The sequence below is a fragment of the Thunnus albacares genome, chromosome 10 (genome assembly GCF_914725855.1).
Source record: "Thunnus albacares chromosome 10, fThuAlb1.1, whole genome shotgun sequence".
NCBI classification, from domain to species: Eukaryota; Metazoa; Chordata; class Actinopteri; order Scombriformes; family Scombridae; genus Thunnus; species Thunnus albacares.
Genome location: NC_058115.1, coordinates 25,505,292 through 25,526,430, shown reverse-complemented (window position 1 = coordinate 25,526,430; position 21,139 = coordinate 25,505,292). Strand labels below are relative to the sequence as shown.

General features: G+C 38.4%; 1 protein-coding gene across 1 annotated transcript in view; it reads left to right on the top strand.

Annotated features, from left to right (window-relative positions):
• Positions 1-10,371, top strand: part of lingo2 (leucine rich repeat and Ig domain containing 2) — a 103,397-nt gene extending 93,026 nt beyond the window's left edge. Inside the window, exon 2 of the mRNA XM_044362798.1 lies at positions 7,401-10,371. Coding sequence (XP_044218733.1) covers positions 7,413-9,254 — 1,842 coding nt within the window. The 5' untranslated portion in view covers positions 7,401-7,412 and the 3' untranslated portion in view covers positions 9,255-10,371. The remainder of the gene's footprint in view (positions 1-7,400) is intronic.
• The last annotated feature ends 10,768 nt before the right edge of the window (positions 10,372-21,139 follow it).

Genomic DNA, 21,139 nt, shown 5'->3' with positions numbered 1-21,139 from the left:
GTGCCTGGGGGCCACATCAAACACAGTCTGAAAAACCTTTCCAGAGGAGATAGAGCCAGGCCAATTTCACAAGTGGCTTTTTATTGGTTGATTGCACAGAGGCCAAGTTGTTATCTAAATCCTCAAACTACTTGGGCAAAATAAGAAGTGCCTTGTGAGCTTTCAGGGTGTGCAAACTTACCCCTCAGATGAAAGCCAAAGAAAAATGTTTACAACCAATAGTTTGCCAGGATTATGGCTTAAGAGTCTAAGTATAAACAGAATGTTGTGGTTAGAAAGTCGACCAGTGACATACAGTGTCATTGCTATTACAGAAAAACCATATTATGCCAACTTTGATTTTCATGTTTTCACTTGAACTGACGGCTTACATAATCCTTTGACGGATGAACAGGTTTTATGCCTTGTATAGTCCACATTGAAATACATTCAAAACACATGGTTTTTAAAAAGTATTTAAGGGGTACAAATAAGTAAGATGTAGTTTAACTGTGATTTTTAAGATATAATCTGTGTGTGTATGTTGCAGTCTAACAACCCGACCTCCTGGACTGTACAGTGAGGTCTACCATTGAGTAATTAAGTTCATCATTTTGCATAATTATATTCATTCCATATTGGAGCTGTGGGGCTAATTAGTTGGTAAATAATTTGAAATCAAACATGAATAGTGGGTGTCCACTCTGCCCGGCAGGAGGATGATGAATAATCTGACCCATGATTGCTTGATTCAATTGGCTCCAATTAGAACAAAATCAACTACCATGTTTCTGTGGAGTTTCTGGCTACTGAAACCTCTGAGTTTTGAGGAGCCTGCTCAGGACTGTGGCTGATCTGTATGTGCTGTATCTAAAGTTATCATAAATATATTCATTTGTATTGTTATTCTGTGTGCATGAATGCACATTCACTGTTAAAATGTAGCCAAGCAAAAGAGCACAGCAGGATATAAACTTAAATTTGAGATCTTTGATTGTTGATTTATTCCCATGAAAGAGAATTAATCAAAAAATATGTGTCAGGCTTTCCTCTTGAAATGACCTCATAACTTTGCTTGTTGCACACCCACAGTTTTGTTATTGACTTTGCACATCTACTTGTTGGTTTCCTGCTATCATCATCACCTTGTGTGTTTTAGAGTTCACTTGGTCTTCTAAATGCTCACAAATTTGCTTACATTAATGCAGGTTGACAGTGTGCAGCCTCGAAAAAAACCATCCAACTATAAATTATTGCATCTAAGCAATAGAGTGACACAGAAAAATACACATCAATTAGTAGTGCTACACAAAGAGAAGGAAGAAATGTGAGAGAAATGAAAGAGTCATTGTGAGATTGTGCAAAAGAAAAATACAGAGACAGAATTTCAGCGATATCAGTCGACTGCCTGAGGAGCGGTGGCAATCTCCTGTATACAGTAGCTACACTCTCACCTCTAGATCTCTGTCTGATAAAACCCACACCTGGACAGCAACATTCATTAGTCTGACGAGATGTGAATAATCCTTTATTTAGCATGGTAAAGTGTAATAGGGAAGTTCAGGAAAGGCAATATAAGCCTTTTCTGTTGCATGGAAAGCATTTTAGAGGATTGTGGAGGACATGTTAGTGGAATCATGGCGCATTCAGGGCTGTGTTTTGTGACTCTGGTACAGACAGACTTCATCCCTACCCATCCTCTTACTAGTAAGCCCTGAGCTGTGTTGAAAAGTAAAGACCAGCATCATGGGATGGGAAGGACTACATGCTTTCGGCGATTCATATGGAAATTTGTTTGTGATGGGAATAGAAAACTGTGTGTGTACTAAAATGAGCTAAAATAAATATGTTTTTATATATGCGTCATAGTGGAGGAGTAAACCATGATTTCTTAGTATGGAAATGTATTGCGTAAGTTTGAGATTCACGTTGAGCCACTTGTGTACATATGCTTGGAACGATGGCGTTGCGCAGGTGACCTCAACACCCCTGCAAAATGGCTGTTCACTGATTTATGCTGAGTCAGACACCATTAGCTGTTATCATCCCCCTCTCAGGATCCAACCCTGCACTAATGTGGGTCAGGGGCCACATTATAGAAACACCTTTACTGTGCAGTCTTATCTCACAGTGCATTGCAGGATTTCTGCCATCACTGGACCGTAACTGAATGTCATTAGAATTTTCCAGAATATTGAGATAAATTAGAAACGTTGATAAAATTGTAAAATTATAGCCTGTGATCAATTTCTGATATTCATTTTATTCCTAGAGGTATTAATTAAGAACTTCTCATGTTTTATTGTGTTAACTTATTATTCACTGAGTAAGTGCAGAGAGAAATGGTGATGGAGTGACTGATTTCTTTATTGTATTTTATGGCTACAATGTACAGTCTGAGCTCTCTTGGTGGCGATATTGGTGGTCTTTGCTTCTTCAGTGTGATTGCTGAACATGAATGCAAAATGGTGATTTCTAGAGAGAGGCCAATGTCAAAGGGCTATTAAAGAAATGGCTGCCACTAATGTTTGAGATAGATGCTTTTTCGTAGTACCCTACCTTTATGTCACATCACATTGTCGACATTTTCCCAGTTTAAGTAACTGGGTTTAAAACTGTCAAACACTGTTTTTAGTAGAGTAGCCAGTATTTTTGTTACCTTTTTTGTGATATGTGTTTCTGATTTTCATGGTTAAAGCATCTTTAGTTTCTTTAACATATTTCTGAGTCCAACAGCAGGATTTAATCCAATTGACCATTGGTTTCATTGGATTGCTCAAAACCAGGCATGGTTTACAAGCAAGTCTGCAGAGAATTGCAATAATATGGAGCTGTAGAGACCCACACCACCCTCACTGGAATTCTTATATCAGAAGGCAGAGGATGAGGGAGAAATGAATAAAGTAAACCTCAACCCCGACCACATTCTTTTAAGAATATAAACAACGTTTTTACCAGCTGATTTCCAAACATACACTTCTGACCCATGATAATGGATCTGTTGGCTGCTATGAGCTGCAACTACAGATGTAAATGATGGGAGTTAGCTGGTCACCCAGACAAATGTGATCGGAAAAATGTATTTCTATGCTCCCAAGTGCAGGATGAGTCAGCAAAAGTATTTTTTAGGAAAAGAAATGAGAGGGTTTCAGTGATATACAAATATATAAAAATTATTTTTTGACAATTACTGTATGTAGCATATACCAAGAGATAACAGAACAATTAATGCAAAGACAGAGAATAAGAACTTAGGAAATACATTTTTTATTTCACTGTGAATGTTCTTTGAGGGTGACAGACCAAGGTGAAACTCCAATTTGTTGCTGCCCTGGCAAGTGGATCTTTTTATCTGTGACGTTTGATATTCTATAGGTAACAAAATAATCAAATCTATATTTTATGTTGAGGTAAACTCCTTTTGAAAGACACAAACAGCACATAATCAATCTTTGCATAACAATGAACAGCATAGGACATTTCAGTTAACTCATCAGGAAAATTCAGAAAAATAAGCCATGCATACAGCAATGGAACACACTACTCACATACACACAAAAATCCACCCTGCATGAGCAGATAGTTGGGATTTTATTTGTGGATATTGCCCCTGGGGCATCTTCCTAATTCTATGTAGCATTTGCTCCTGCACAGGACACACACTTCAGCGGGTGCTGCTGATGATTCACTGGCATTATGGTTCTCTCATTCAGCAGTGCTCAGGTGAGGGGGTCACATCACAGGCTCACTCTTACTCTGATTACACACTGTTACAAAGACATCCAATCATTATACTGATTAGACACCCTCTTAGTAAACCATTGAATCATATGGTGCGGCAATTCATGTGGACAGCGTGTGTATGCATAACGTGGTTATTATGTGGGAAGAATCTGCAGAAACACAAAGACATGAAAATCACTTGTGCAGAGGCGTGTGTGTGTGTGTGTGTGTGTCTGTATGTGTGTGTGTGTGTGTCACAGTCACATTAGCCATGTGTATCTACAAATGTTTGATTGAACACTGCATTAAACAAAGTAATTTACTGACTTAATTTAATGAGTAATGTGCCGAATACTAAGATCAGGTATTGTTTAAATGGTTTTGATCTTCAATTTTGTCGGCTCATTATCTTACTTTCTGTATTCATACCAGAAAGGATGTATTTTTTATACTAATTGGTTTAATTAGTTTTAATTTTGGGTTCACACAAACAGCTGTACAGTGTATGAACTTTGCCTAAAGAAAATACCAAAATTATGAATAAAATCAGGCAATCAAGCAGTATCTTATTGCTAAGAAACAGACCAAACATACTGTGTCAACTAAAATAATATTGACCAAGCCCTAATCAGTATAAAGCAGAACGATCTTGGAAAAACACAGCAAATAATGATTTGATGAATGAATTCCTATAATGAGCCTATTTTTTTCCATATTGCTGCACAACATGCAAGACAACTAACCAGGTATATTGGATGCAGTAGTGCAAACATTAGCATGTTAGCATGAAAGTTGAACATAATATAGAAGGTCACTACTTTCAATTCAGGGAGTCAGGACAAGAGACATTACAAGTACATGTGTTAGAAAGCTGTTGAACACTCAAATAGGCTTATGGACTTTTGGCAGTGTTTTACAAGTCAGTAGCAATGGAGAGCCAGCCATATGGTGCCCACTAACTATAAAGATAACACTTTATAGCAAACTGGAGGCTAGGGAGGGTAAAGACACATAAAAGAGGAAAAACAGATGAAATTCAGTAAATGTCACACACAGAACACCATGAAAATATACCAATATTTACACATAAAAATAAAAAAAACATGTCAGCTAATGATTCTCATTCATACTGGAGGAAATCAGTGCAATATACAATGACTCATTTAAGCCATTGCCTCTGGCTATCTTTGGCTTATTAAGATCAATTCAATGTGGTGGCTCTTTGTTGGAAATAAGTTTTAGAATTTTACTTGTATATGCACGATAGTATTTATAGTTTTATTGTATAAGTGCATGTGAAGTCTTAATTGTGTCACACTGAGTTGACACAAGGTTGGTTCTTGGCACTTTGAGAATTCAGATTTACTATATTTTGACCTTTGGAATTTATTTCTTAGCTTTACATAACATTTCACTTTACACGTGTATGGCACCATATTATCTTTGCACCATAATCTGTGAGCATATTAAGAGCCCGGGGAGAAATTCAGATGATTTCTCTCACCGTTTAAATTTAGCACAGCCCATGACACACCAAATGAGGCAAGGATGGTTTGCAGTCTTTGCAACCTGTCAGCCAGTCTGTTTGTGGCAAGCATTGCATTCAGTTCATGTATCGGCTCATCTTCATGTGTTTATGTGATATATACTATATGAGTAGACCTATGGATGGAAAACCAGCACATACATACATAAATATGAAGATCGACCTGTTTGTGTTTTAATGTGAATTTCTGCAGAGATTGCATGACAAGATAACCAGTATACATGAGCCATAATAGCAGAAATCCCCGATGTATGAAAACATGGAATAGAGTGGGGTTTTTTTTTAAGTCCCCTTTGCTATATATATGATGGTTCTGGTTCACAACCATTTAATAAGAATATTCATTTATTATCTTAGATTTTTCTCAGATTTTAGGTGTTAACATCTCTTTTGCCATTAGGTTCATTTAACTGCAGATACTACAATTCCTAGAATAGTTGATTAAATACATCCTCCATTTTAAATTGGACTAGAAAATATTCAACATGGGACCTTTGTTTATTTTTTTTGTGTCCTTTGTGGTAATGCTTGTAAATATAATCATGTTCTTCCTACATTAAATGCTGCCCTCTTAGTTGTTGTGTGGGTTTGGTCACACTCTTCCATGAACTGCACAAACCACCATCTGTTCTGAGTGATTTCATTCATTCTGCCACTTCAGCCAATTTGGAGTTGTCTTTTCCAGGATATAGGGTGGGGGGTGTTTTTTTATCATTTCCAAGTAACAGAGCGAGATGAAGAATATGTGTGAAAAGACACAACATGTCAAGAAGAGATGCAACATGTTTGCTCAGACCACACTAAGGCACCCTGATATGTGTTGTTGGCTTAGATTTATGTTTAATGCTATCAGAACTCTTTTAATGGACAAAACAAGTTTTATAAAATTGTCACAACACAGAAAGTGATGTGATACAATGGGCTGCAAAAGTTGCACTTATTGCACATATTAATTTAACAGCTTGATTCTGATGATTATTACTGCTGAGCGGAAATCAGTCTCAAGCTGAAGTGACCATGAAGGCAGCCAACCCTATAAGAGCATCAGCACAGTGTGTGTGTGTGTGTGTGTGTGTGTGAGTGAGTGTGTGCCTGTGAGATAAAGACAGAGAGAATATGCAAAGCATAAGAGCTTATTAGGGCACTCCATATACAATATACTGCTTCATCCCCCCTGTTCTACGAGTGTGTCTTGTTTTGAAAATGGTCAAATACATGTGTCAACAAACTCCATCTCCTCTATTGTCTGCTAGACATGTCTCTGTACTCGTCCATCATGATTGACACATCCATATTGTTAGATTTTACATATAGACATATAGACAAATATATACCTACAGTATATGTCTGTCATTGTCAGCTGATTTCAGCATTTAGACGTATTGTGATTGTTGCTAGTTCCTGCTGAGGTCCTGCAGTTGTTTGACAGAAAACATGTAAATGAAAAGACCTATATGGTATATGAAACACAAAAGAAGCAATCACAGAGACAGTAGAAGCAGAAAGAGAGTTATCACCTGCCAAGACAGGCAGCTGATTTTTGTGAACATGGTCTAACGTCAACAACATGTTTATTTTATGATAGGAAACAGACATCAGTTGGTAAATTTTATTGATGTTACAACTTGTACAACTTGTCATTTATTTGCACTGGGAGAAAGTCTCCAAACTTTGTTCAAAAATCTGTCCATTCTTGGTTTTACTGTACAAGGGTAAACATTATATTCTTTGAAAAACACTATCTACAACCAATTCTTAATTGTTTATATGTTCTTGTGATTTCGGCATTAAGGTATACCTCCAGTTATTTATTCAAAAATAAACATTCATCCTAAAACTACTGTCTCATAACATTGTATTTCACCAACCATTTCATGCCTCCCTGCTGCAAATTTTACTCCATGGTCTTTGACATCTCTTGTTTGTCCAAGCATGTTATTTCCTTATTTGATCATTTGGTGTGTATTTTCAGTCACAGTGCAGTGAAGTGTACCAAAGTAGCTCCTGTGTCATCATTAAAGAATTCAACAGCAGTCTTGCCATGTTATTTATAAAATAACAAATTCGACATGAACACAGCTACCACGAAGTCCAACCTGAGTCACTCACTAACTTCTTTCTTTGTCTCTCTTTTTCTCTCTTTCTTTTGCAGAACCGTGACAGAATGGTTGACTGTATGAGCAAAGTCATGCTGCACACAGTCGTCTCATGCTGGCAACCATTCCTGGGACTGGCCCTCCTGGCTGTCTTTGTGAGTTCTGCTCTGGGATGTCCGTCACGCTGCGAGTGTTCAGCGCAGAGCAAGGCAGTTGTCTGCCATCGCAAGCGCATGCCCAGCATTCCAGACGGCATCCCGACTGAGACCAGGATCCTCGACCTGAGTAAGAACAAGCTGACAATGATCAACCCTGATGACTTTGTTGCCTTTCCTGGGCTTGAGGAACTTGACCTCAGTGGAAATATTATCAGTTATGTTGAGCCTGGAGCATTCAACGCCCTGTTTAACATGCACTCGCTCAGTCTCAAGAGCAATCGTATCAAGCTCATTCCTCTGGGTGTTTTCACAGGCTTAGCAAATCTTACTCGGCTGGATATAAGTGACAACAAGATCGTCATCCTCCTGGATTACATGTTCCAGGACTTGCACAATCTAAAATTTTTGGAAGTGGGAGACAATGATCTGGTTTACATTTCTCATCGTGCATTCAGTGGACTGTTAAGCCTTGAGATACTCACCCTAGAAAGGTGCAACCTTACTGTTGTACCCGCTGAGGCTCTTTCCCACCTGCACAACCTGGTTAGTCTCCATCTAAGATACCTTAGCATCAGCACTTTACATCCTTACTCATTTAAAAAGTTATTCCGGCTGCGGCATTTAGAAATTGATAATTGGCCCTCGCTAGACCACGTCCCGGCCAACACCCTGCATGGCCTCAACCTGACCACCCTGTTTATAACCAACACCAACTTGTCCTCCTTCCCTTACCAAGCCCTGAAGCATCAGCCCTTCCTGACACACCTGAACCTGTCCTACAACCGCATCAGGCATATTGAAGGGGGGATGCTGATGGAACTGATTCGGCTTCGAGAGCTCCATCTGGTTGGAGCTCAACTGACTGCCATTGAACCGTATGCTTTCCAGGGCCTGCGGGGGCTCAAAGTCCTCAATGTCTCTCATAACCGACTGGACACATTGGAGAAGGGTGTTTTTCAATCTCCTGAGGCTCTGGAGGTCCTTCTGATCGACAACAATCCCTTAGTGTGCGACTGTCGTCTGATGTGGATCTTACAGAAAAGGCACTCCATCTTCTTTGGGGAGTCGCAGCCGGAGTGCAGTACACCTGAAGGTATCCGCGGCCGGCCTTTTAAGGAGTTTAAAGAAACTCTTCTGTCCTATTACGTGACATGCACCAAGCCAAAAATTCGTGAAAATAAAACACAAACGATCACTGTGGATGAAGGCCAGCAAGCAATGTTGCGCTGCAGTGCTGAGGGGACACCAAGGCCCACTGTGTCCTGGTTGTCCCCACGCCGACGAGTTCTGACAAGTAGGAGCCATGGCCGAGTTACCGTCCACAACAACGGTACACTGGAGATCAAGTCAGCAGAAGTACAAGACAGTGGTGTGTATCTTTGCCTTGCATCCAACACTGCTGGAAATGACACCTTGATGACTTCATTGGCGGTGAAAAGTCTTGGATCGCTGTACGCTAACAGGACCCAGTACTACACAGATCCCAGCAATACCACTGCCAATGGGACGACCGGTGTGACCCTCGGTTTGGACCTAAAGACTATTTTAGTGTCAACCGCTATGGGTTGTTTCACATTCCTGGGAGTGGTCTTGTTTTGTTTCCTGCTCCTTTTCGTTTGGAGCAGAGGGAAAGGAAAACATAAAAACAACATAGATGTTGAATATGTGCCTCGGTCAAAGTCTAACGGCACCAATGTTGACTCGGCAGAGGGACAAGCTGGTCCTCGTCGTTTTAACATGAAAATGATGTGACTTATTTTATAGATCCAAGAATCTGGATTATGGAAATGCCCAAAGTACAATGTATTTTTTTGCAAATAGGACTACTGAACTTCCCACTACTGCAGGAAGAGTGGTAGTGAAAAAGGGGCTTCATAACAAGATGAACAGTACCTTAAATCACTGGATCTTGACTAAATGCTTGTATACCATGTTTCAAATACGGAAAAGCATAGTAGGACATCCTCTTACATAATTGCCAACGGGCAACTTCTTCAACTTGGATGACGAGTGAAAACTGTTGCCACCAAGGGAACCTGAAGGGATTAGGTGTCATTGATCAGCTTTTTGAAATTTATATGCCCAAAAAGAACCCTTCAATTTGGGGTTGGATTCACAGACTCAGCTGAACCATGTACAGTACAAATTTGTATCTAAGCTATTAACCTTCTTTGTTTAGTCTTGCGCCATGCTTATTCACTGAACAAATCAATGAAACAGACCATAATTTCCTATGTTCAATACTTTGCATATGTGTACCTAAAGCTTCATAATGTACATGTACTGTATGTACATACTCATTCAAAAGAACTATTCATAGCAATATTCATGGGATGCATTAGCCAAAATTGATATAACCCCATATGTTCAGCAAGAACATTCTTCAGACTTTTGACGTTTCCATGGATTCAGGAAGGGCTTCTATGGGTGATTACCTGTCCCTGTTCCCCTAATTGACTCCTAGATATGAATAAATATATATTATTTATCAATGAAAATAGAATAAAAAAGAATTTTATTTATGAAAAATGTTGAGAATTTTGCAAAAATCAGTCCTCAAACACTGTTCAGGATCTAACATAACACTTGGATCGTCATAAAGATGACCCAGTATTGGTCAAAGTATCAACATGAACCACCTTTTTGTCCTATTTTTGTCTCTTTTTATTCCTTTAACTGTACCTTTGCTGGATGGCAAAATACATGTGTCAATTTTACTACAGTGACATTGGCATCATTTTCCCCTGTAGGAAATTTGGACTTTGTTGTGGTAGTTCCTCATTTTGTTGTTGAATCATTTAGATTGTGAAAACTTCAAAAGTAAAAGTAAAAAAAAAATGTATGTGAAATAAAGGAAGATGTATTTGTACCAATGAGTCTGACTAAATGGCTAAAACATAATGAAATCTTTTTCTCTTCAGCCTCACTGACAGACATCACGGTCTTCTTTGAGTACTGAGTAAACATTTTCTATCATAGCAACAGTGAAGCAAGTAATTTGCACACTATTCATGAAACTGAATCTTTAAGTATACAGACACATTCACATGCAAAATGACATAACCACAGTTTGGGAAGAACTTCATAAATACTTACAACTACTTACAAATAGTAATATATTAACATGATACAGTGATCCTCAACTATAATACTCCACTAAAAGTTCATTCACTTTAATAGCAACAATGTATCAGAAATCAGTTTCTAAATATCAATAAATGTTGATATTATACGTTTTTAAAGTCCCAGTGAAACAGAAATTAGACTGTGTTTAGTTTCAGTAATATGCTGTATCTCTGAGTGAATATATGGGTGGGGATGCGGCGCGGCAGAGAATTGTCACCCTCCACACACACCTCCCACACCTGCATAGCTAGATCAGAAGGACGAGGATATTGGTGAAAGGAATAAATGAAGACCTCAACCACATTCTTTGGAAATGTAAACAAGGTTTTTGCCTGCTGAAATCCAAACACAAACCTCTTACTGAAATATTGCTGTCGGTCAAGTATGGTTTTACATGATGGGTGGGGTTAGCTAGTCACCATAAATCACATTTGATTGGAGAAATTTATGTAACCACCCTGAGATCAAGATGAGTCATCACAAGTATTTTTACAATTTACATGAAAAGAAAGGGGAGGGACTTTGATATAAAAAATACTCAAAAATTATTATTTTTACACATATTTGGCATGTAACAAATGAATAATTAACACAGAGAAACAGGATTAGAACTTGGAAAATGTATTTTTCATTTCACTGTGTCTTCAATAATTTGGGTAATCCCATTACAGTCTTTTACTAGATAGAGTCATGGAATAATAAATTACCAAGCATTTACTGCTGTACTGTAGGTAAACATGTAGATATCACTGCTGAATAATACACATCCCTGCTATTACGTTTCACTTAATTTACCATAAATGTATCAGACCTAGTATTCATAGGTAAAAGCCTCTGTAAAATGGCATATTTCCAAGAAGAAATTCTTACAAGAATAATAATAATAATAATCAGTAATATACTCACACAAACTCTGGTGAACAATTCACTGATGTGTAACTATTTACTTCATAGGGGGTATATCAGTACAGGTTTATTCATTTTTTAATGTCTTCCATCATCTTTCAGTGTATTACTGATGATTACATTACAGTTGCTCTAAAACTACATTGAAAATTGACCATGACCTTATCCTTTAGAATTTTTCAAATTAATTTACTTAAAAATATAAACTTTGGTCTCTAAAGAAGTATGGGTATCTTCACATATTCAGTTTTTGGAAGTTTAACTGAAAATTCTATCAAACAAAACTCTCTGGGATTTTTGGAGATTTTCTGTGTAAAGCCAAATGTGTTAGTATATACTACCATAATACTACCATATTTCCTAAAAGAAAAAGTATACTTCATTTAATCTTGCTCGACTGCTAATGTAGACTTTTACTTGCATTATTGTTCCTTGGTTTGAAATGTATTTTTAAGTATATATAGTGCTCTGTTTCAACTGTTGATCCAAGGAAACTGTTCACACTCACATTAGAGGCTATTTGCAAAAAGGCTATTGTGAAGATCTACTGTTTGGTCATTGTTTTCTGTTAGTATCACAGCTGAATCTACTTGTATGACACATCAAAAATGATTGGCTTCTTTTTCACCTCTCTTCTTCTTTTGCAGAGCATACATCTCTTATGCTGTCTCTCATTTGTGCAGTCTCATTAAGAGCCATGGAGTATCTTTGGATTCTGAGCCTGTACTCCCCCTGGGCTGCTTCAGAAATCAGAGCACCAAATGCTGCAGCTCCTCCAAAATTACAAAAGAAACAAGGTTAACTTTGTAGGTCAGTGATGCCCACGTGCAAAGCGTTCATTTAGTCAAATTACATGAAACGTGTCTTCTTTGCTGAACATGTGAGCATAATTTTGCATTCCTGTACAAATGAGGCCTGTAAAGTAGAACTTACTTTCTCTCTTCTTGTATAATGAGGTTGCTAGAATGACACTCCTATACATAGGGTACATGCAATGCATTACAGAGAAACATTTTGCCCATCATGTCTTATTTTTTCGTTGTAAGAGATCTAAATATCAGCATTTCTCCTTAAATGATGTGAAAGAGTTATAAAACTGTATCCATCTTTGTAGGAAAGCATACTGATTGCGAATGTTGGCACCATGTTTCTACAGTTACGCAGATACATTTCAAAAGAAATATGACAGCTGGAATAGACTGACATGACCCTGTGTACAAATCTGTTGGATTTTTGAGTCAGTTGTGTTTCCATGGTGATATTCAGAATAATCATTCTGTGTTATGTGGACCTCTTTATACTAATTGACTGCATTTTGATTGGACTGGTGCATTTGGATTGCATCTGAAAAGCTGTTAGTGCTGTGTGGCTCTTTGTCCCCCTCTTATCAGTTATTGACTGATCTGACCACTCTTATTTTCAGACTAATTAGTAAGGATAATTTTGCGAAACAGATGGGAGTCTCTCAGCCTAAAATGACTCATGCAATTTCTCATGCTGCACAGACTAAAATTCACAAACTGATGTCTCACTATAACCATTCTCAATCAATCAAATAGATCATTTACTTCAGTCATTAAAATTGAAAATGACATACACTCTCTGAAAGGTCAGACACTTCAAAACTTTTCTAAATTCAACAACCAAGTATCTACAAACATGAGAAAAGTTTTCATGGAAAGCAGCAAGTGTTACTGTAGCATTTTGGTTATTATATTATATTATATTATATTATATTATATTATATTATATTATATTATATTATATTATATTATATTATATTATATTATATTATATTATATTATATTATATTATATTATATCATATTATATTTTAAATGACAGTATATTTCAGTGGTTCCAACCTTTTTCTGATAGGAGGGTTAGGGTTATGTTGTGTTATGTTATATTGGTTAAGTCATCAAAGCTGTATGTCACAATGTCCAGAGTGAGATGTAAAGTCAAACAACCCTTAGCCCCCCAGTTTGATAACCACTGTTATATATTATGACTTTTTTTAAAACTAAATGCCACAAAATGCCACACAAAGGCATATGTACATGACAATGTTTATTGTTAAATTCAACTACAAAGATGACAACAAGACTAGAGTCTGAAGCCATGCAGCAGCTCTGTGAGGCTGTTCTTAGGCATGCTAACATCACTGCTAAATAGCACTGAAGGCAAAGCACAGCTGACACTGATGGAATCTCGTTATTTCTTCAGGTTTTTGATCATAAACCAGTGCTAGAGGAAAAGTCAAAGGACCGCCAGAGTTATTATAATTCATCCCGAAGGGAACATGAATATCTGTACCAAACTCCATCCAATAGTTGTTGAGATCTTTCACTCAAACTCAACCTGCTGGTGGCGCTCGAAGAAAAATGCAGGGAATCACTTAAGTCAAGATTCATCATCTGGGAATCATAAATGTCTGCACCAAATTTCCAGTGTGTCAACCCATTCTGTTGCTGTGAAGATTTTTCAGTGGATAATTGAAAATGTTGACCTACTAAATGAAAAACTAGAGGACTGCCAAAGTCAGTATGCCTTATCCTCTGTCCATGCATGTCAAGACTTGTACAATATTTTATGAAAATCCATCAATATTCGTCTCTTGACCAAATTGGTGGAGTAACCAACTGACAGACATCACATCAATATTGTAGATACAGAGTCTTTCTACAACAGCAGCAGCAGTAGTAATATCTTGTAAGGACTTACAAGTGTGTAGAACCTCCAACGAATTCTTTAAGAAGCTGCAAGGATATAATACCGACAAAGTGCACCCCCCACGCACACACCCACCTCTCCACTACAAAATCACATGAACATGGCAGATTGGCTGTGAATGAACGAATGTGCTGTTTCTCATGAAAAAAACTATGGAGCTATGGATGAGGAGAGCTTAGGTTTATCTCTACAGTCTGTGCAAACACACATCTGCTACACAACTCTCAGGAATGGAAAAAAAAGGATCTATGTTTAGGCACCCCTGTAGTTTTGAATTTTCACACACGTTTTTGCTGGATTTCCCATCCCCACGGGTTACAGATCCCATGCAACACACATAAAAGATCATATAGATCTGCAACTCCTGTAAGAAAAAGCGAGCGTCGAAAACGGGAGCTGCTTGGTTTTGCCTTGATATGAGAGTGGAACTGGTTGTAGCTGAAGTCTGGGGCAGATGTTAGCCAGCAGGTTTTGGCTGTGTGTGCTTTCATTAGGTTTAGCTTTCATATTGTACGCTCCCTGGTGACAGGCTGGTCTGCCAAATGAGCTCCCATGTGAGTCGACTCCAGTTCCAACCCAGTGTCCAAAAATTGTGGCTGGCTGCAAAAGAAGAAGACATGCATTTGCTGTGATGCATCTTCTCCTCTCATTCAAGCATCCACTAACATAAAATAAAACACATACTTCTAGTGAAAGACAACACACAATGCTCATATTCTTTGGCACATGTTAAAAGGCTTTCACACGCACTCCCTCCTGCACATTGCATCACAGTTGATCTGCAAGTAAAGACAGCTTATTTTGTCCTTGCTCACAAAACAAGGTAGATTTATGGAATTGAAGAGGAGTTATTCCCTTCTTTTTAAATATAAACCTCTCTCACATTGCAAGGCTGTGGTGAAAAATGTCTCCAGGATAATAGAGAGGAAAACATTATTAGCAACAAAAACCCCTTCGCAATTCACACTGAATGTTCTCCTATAAGCCAAGAGTCGATATTTCTTTGTTAGTGTGTTGCTGCATTCTGTAATTATGTTTTTGCCCTTTCTGGGAAACATGGTAATGAAAGAAGAAATGAGAGGAGGGAAATTGAATTCTTTGCCTATGTAATTGTTTAATGATGAATGGACCCATAAATTGGAGCAAAGAGACAGAAAGTTTTACATTCCTCCCCTCCAGAAGTGAAAGCAATATTTCCTCTCGGTGAAATAAAATAATTATTTATTCTGCTTATTCTGCGGAAGTGGCACCATTGTCCCCAAGTATGAATTTTATATAAAGCATTTTATTACCAGCCATATATTTTGATGATTTATTAAACAATGTGGATACCTAAAGTCATGGCTGAAACTTAAAGCAGAACAGATGAGATTACATTTAGAGGTGTGTGCAGGCGTCTTTCTCGCATAGTGAATGCGAGTGCGGTTTGAACTCTATCACGGTTCAGCCCTCAAGAAACGGTCGCTCACATTCATCCTCATAAATGCTTAAATGTCACATAAGCGTCTATCGTCTGAGGTTTCAGAGGAAGGTAAAGATAATTGGTCGGCCGCTTCAGTTCTTATGGTACAGCAAGTCCAGCTGAGAGGCGTATCATGCTTTGAATACCTGCACAAAGATTTAATTAGAACATGGATTCAGCCAGAAACACTCTGTGGATCCAAGGTAATTAAAAATGGCCTCAAAAAGTCCATGTTCATGTTTCATGATATCACATAAGCTAATACTCTGAAGTCCCAGGAACACCAGACCAAGAAAATTGAACTGAAAAGAAAAAAGCTAAAGAAAATCAGCGGGAACATTTGTTTTGGCCTTAAAAAAAGAGTTAGTACATCGGTTTACAAGCCACTAACTATGTATTGTTACAAGTAGTCAATCTGAAATTAATCACTAACTTCACATTCACGCAAAGTAATATGTATTAGATAAAGCTACATGGGAAAAAATGTGTTGAATGTCATCACACTGCCAGCAAATCAAACCTTACAGGTCAGTATAGTTGCCACCTGCTGTAAGACTAATATTCCCTCATCCAGTGTCTGTGTCCCCTCGACTGTCTCCCATCTTAGTCATACATCGTTTTGCTTAGTAAGACATTTTTTTAGTATCTTAAGTTAATGTCAAGCCATTCCCTCACTATTGCTGCCCCAGTACTGTATGGCACTGCTCTAATGACGCGTTGTAAGCAACTGTCTTAATATTTTTTATTGTTTTCTTAACACAACTATTGACACTTGCTCTGTTTAATGTCTGCTAAGGTGTGAACTTATTTTCACTCTGGCTGAAATATTTGTTGATTAAACCTAGAGGTGCTGTTTGTGCTAATTATGACATCTCATGAACCTGCACCTGCTCATGAATAGGTGGCATTTATCGGGTTGAAAGTTAAGAGGGTTTGCTGAACACAACTTGGAACAACTACAACCACACAAAAATGTGAGAGAAGTTTAGGTTAGGAATACAAGAACATTCATGCATGAGGCCCAGTGTGTTGCTGGCCTTTTGTGGGACAAACCCTCGAGAGAAAAAAATGTAAATTGAATGTTATAGGTGGTCTGATTGCATAAAAAGTAAATGTAGACAAGACAAGATTAGATGCGAACGTTCATGTATTCGCTCTGGGCGGCGCAAATGAAGGCAAAGATAAAAATAAAAGTGCATGGGCTTCTGAATAACATATCTTTTCCCTTTCCAAAACCCTCATTCTTTCTGTCAGCTACACTGTCTGTTCAACTCCCTACTGTGCTACTTCCCTCACCGGGTATTGTCACACTTATGCATCTGTTCTGCTGTCTTGTCCTCGCTGAACAGAAGCCAGACCATCAGCCACTCACACATGACCTGGAAGGATCTGCCAGCAATCTGCCACAAAGCCACAGTTAATCCAAACAGAGGTCTCTGAGAAATCCACAACATTCTGCCATCCTTAAGCGAACCCTGCCTTCTGTACATAAATCATCATCACCATCCCCTCTAACCGCACTACATGGTCTTCATGACCCAGTGGAATCAGGTTACTCATCCCTTTGGCTCTTTTCTCATTCCTTACTTTTAATGGATGCTATGGGATGTTTTAAATCACCGCTTACTGCTTTGTAACTTGGCCACCAAAGTGGATTCTAGTATTGTAATATCATTAGTAGCCCATTATCACTGCCCCAGCATCATTCAAGTTCTACTACTTTACAATTTATTGTGTCAGCAAAGTCACTTTTGTTCCTCTTGCTCTACATTAGTATTATTAATTTGCTTTCAAATGTAATAGTTATCATTAATAAGAGGATTTTAGACCTTTCACTATGAGGACAAATCTCATTTCACCTTGCCCTTGGTAATCAAAAAATCCAAATGAGCTGCAATTTCATTATATATTATATTCATTTAGTAGACACTTTTGTCCAAAGCAACTTACATGGATCAAGAGCTAGAAGGAAATGATAGTACTTTGTTAGTATTTTCTGTGTAGCACTGAACCATGGCTTGGACGTGAGAAGGAGTAGTTTCCCTTCACTGCCCTGCAGGCCTGCACCTGAACTGAATAAACACCACAGCAGGGAGCCAGTATCCTGAGCAGAGAAGCAAAGTGATGTTGGAAAACTTGGGGAGGTTGAATGACAGCATCAATCATTTCAGCAAATGCCCCAAAACAACATATGCTGTGACATAGACCTCTAGTGGCCGTAGGAATTATGACTCTTATCCAGCAAAGGAGGAAACAGAGTGACGTTATTATAGAGCCAACAAAAGACCATGAAACTGTCAAGGTTGGGTTTTTTTTAAGCATGACCATTTGAATTGTTCCCCAACCCTAACCAAGTTGGTTTTGCAATTTAACTTTAGCCATACCAATGTTAGATTAGAAAACATTTTTATTTTTGCAGCAGTGACTCAGAGTGGTTTCAGAAGGCACTGACACATGATGTTGTCCTCCTGACCGAGGCCCCAGATCAAAAACACTTCTATGTGTCGCTCTGAAAGGTGATTAATAACCATGCATTTTGCTGTTGATGATCCAGAAGATGCAAATTCTTCAGCCCTCCTTTCAGTGCGATTTCAGTGCTCTCTATGCCTCCATCCAGCACCTTCAGGTGAGAGCAGATTTCTGTTTGCAGTTAAGTTAATTATTCAGCTCCTGACCTCCACCACTCTGACACCCTTTATACTGTATAACTGCATAGTATTTTTCAAAAGAACTGCATTAGTACACAAAGATATTCCCCAGACATAGACCATGGATAATTAACTCATTTGAACTTCAAAAAGTTTGATTTAAGAGTTTAACATTAGTGTTGTGTTGCAATGTTCAAATACACATTTGTTTGTTTCACATTTATAGTGATAGACAATCAAATTAATTGTTTGTGCAGGCACTTGGAGTTGAATGGGAGTGATTGAGTCTGCTGATCTGACAAAGACACTGATTTCAAAATATCTTCAATCGTGGCACATTGAGTCAAAAGAAAACCTTTTTCTTAACTTGAAAGGAGTGTAAAGCTTCTCATTTTTTAAAATCATGAAACTGATGACTTTTACAGAATCCTGACATTGCAAACTTTTAAAATATTTTCTAAAAAGAATCAGCACATTGTCATGGTGTACAGATTGTTTTGATCCAGCAGTTGTTGAGTCTATAGTAACTATGGAGCATAGACAATAACCTTGGGCTATTTAATGTGCACACACACACAGGTAGCATCACCTGGAGAGCCCGTATGTTCCTTGCTCATTCTCCCTCGCTAATACACAGACACTCGCTATATATAAAGATTGCCAAAGGAAGTGACTCAGAGGAGTCTTGAGCAAACAACAGAAAAAAAAACAGGCTACACAAACAAAAAAAATATTGCCATGACTGTTTGATGAAAAAATCAGTGTGTATAGACTGCTGAAATACTGTCTATCTGAACCAAACACATTAATTCAGCCAGGTTGTTGATGAGTGACAGACTACGCCTTCATACAAAATAGATTCTGTATTTAAATTTCAATGAAGAAGATTTATCATCATGGGGAAGTCAGGGCAGGTCATATTTGACCCGGAAGACATGAGGCGCATGCAGAATATGAAGATTTAGGAGTTAAATGGATGCAAATGTGAAAAAGATTGACATCTACAATCATCCTTACAGTATAAATATCTGTGATGTACCTTTAGATATACGGTATGATTGTGGTACTTCTGAGAACTGTAGGTCTTGTGAAACATGCAGTGAGGCCAATATAGATCAGGAATCAGGCTGGCTGACAAAAACATGCTCTGCAGGAAGGAAGACTAGTGTAGTTAGCAGGGTGACAGGAATCCCGTCTCGACATATATCCAACCTGCTGACAAATAAATGAGACTGAATGTTCCAACTGTGGAAAATAAACTAGAATTTCTGCTGACATTTTGAATTGATTGCACTGAAAACGAGCTGACCCCACCTGTGCTGCAGAGAGATAAGAGATTTACAATGCATGCAGGTCTCAGTCAGCAGCACTCGGCTCTTTTCCCATGAAAAATGAATACAACATCAGGGAAGAATAATACAGTATTATCCGGTTGTTTCATCTTCTTCCTTTTCCAGATTCTAGAGGGACTTCAAGAGTTCTCTATTTAGTCTGTGAGATGAAGTTATTTTCCTGTGCTATTATGTGAGAAGCCACCTGAGTTCAGATACACCAGAACAGGGAATGCCACAACTCTCTGCAAGAGAAGATCAAAGCCACACCTCTGGGCTTTGTTATATATTGAGTTAACTTCCAACACTCGCGATACATCTCTCTCCCTCAGCTCTTGGCCCTTTTGGCAAAGAAACTCAACTTGTGCCATTATACACAATCCGTCTTCATTTGTGAATGCGTCAGGGCCAGTTGTTACTGCATTGTGAACTGAAACCAAGCAACACCGCTTGCTTCACAGCTCGTCATACTGCCAGGGCTGCCGCTCAGTTTTCAAGGTCTCTGACAACATCGCCTCTTTTCAGCAATGGATTTGTCACGCTGGTGGAGGAGGAGAGAGAAGAGTGAAGACGTGTGGCTTGTCGTCATGCATTTTTTTCTGTTGGTACATGATGTGTGTCAAGTCCTTTTTATCATGACCCGAAGGTCAGCTTATTCCATATAAATTATACAGTTACAACACCTTTTCTTCTACATATTCTTCTCTTTGATTAATTTAGCTTTTCTGGCATGAATGAGGAGACTGAATCACCCCGTCAAAAGGAAGAGGAGTGACAGTCCACCCGAAATTCATAATGTTGTCAGTTGTTTCACTAACATCCATGTATTCAGTGGTACAAACACATTTCAACCACAAGATTTGAATATTCACATACACATATTAGCAAAATGTGATTAATACTGCACCAACTAATGTTATACTGCTGTTAAGCTGCTTCACCTTCATCTTGGTGTAAGTATGTCATCTAACCAACACAGCAGCACGTAGAATTATTCTCTGAGTCACCCAGAGTATGACGTTAATGATTTCCAGGGAGATGGATACAAGTCTTAAAATTGTTTGCACTATTAAGAGCAATAAACAAACATTTATTGAGTCCACAAACACAACCTCTGGATCGATGTCAACATACCGACTGCAGTGAGTATCACTTTATGACATCAATACTGTGTTCAAAATAATGACAGAGATGCGGGGGGGAAAGGAGAAGAAGAATGTGCATGTCATTCAATGAAAAATCGCTGAAATAGATCCTACAGTGCACATTAATCCCAGAAGATGTCGCACAATGGGAGGGCCACTTTTTCTTAGGGGGGGTCTCACTTGACAAGCAGCTTGGTTCAAAACGTGGTTCAAGAACATATTTGTGCAAATTTTGGTGCAAATGTTTCTTTTTCCTCCCTACTTCATGCCTAAAAGTGTGAATTTAC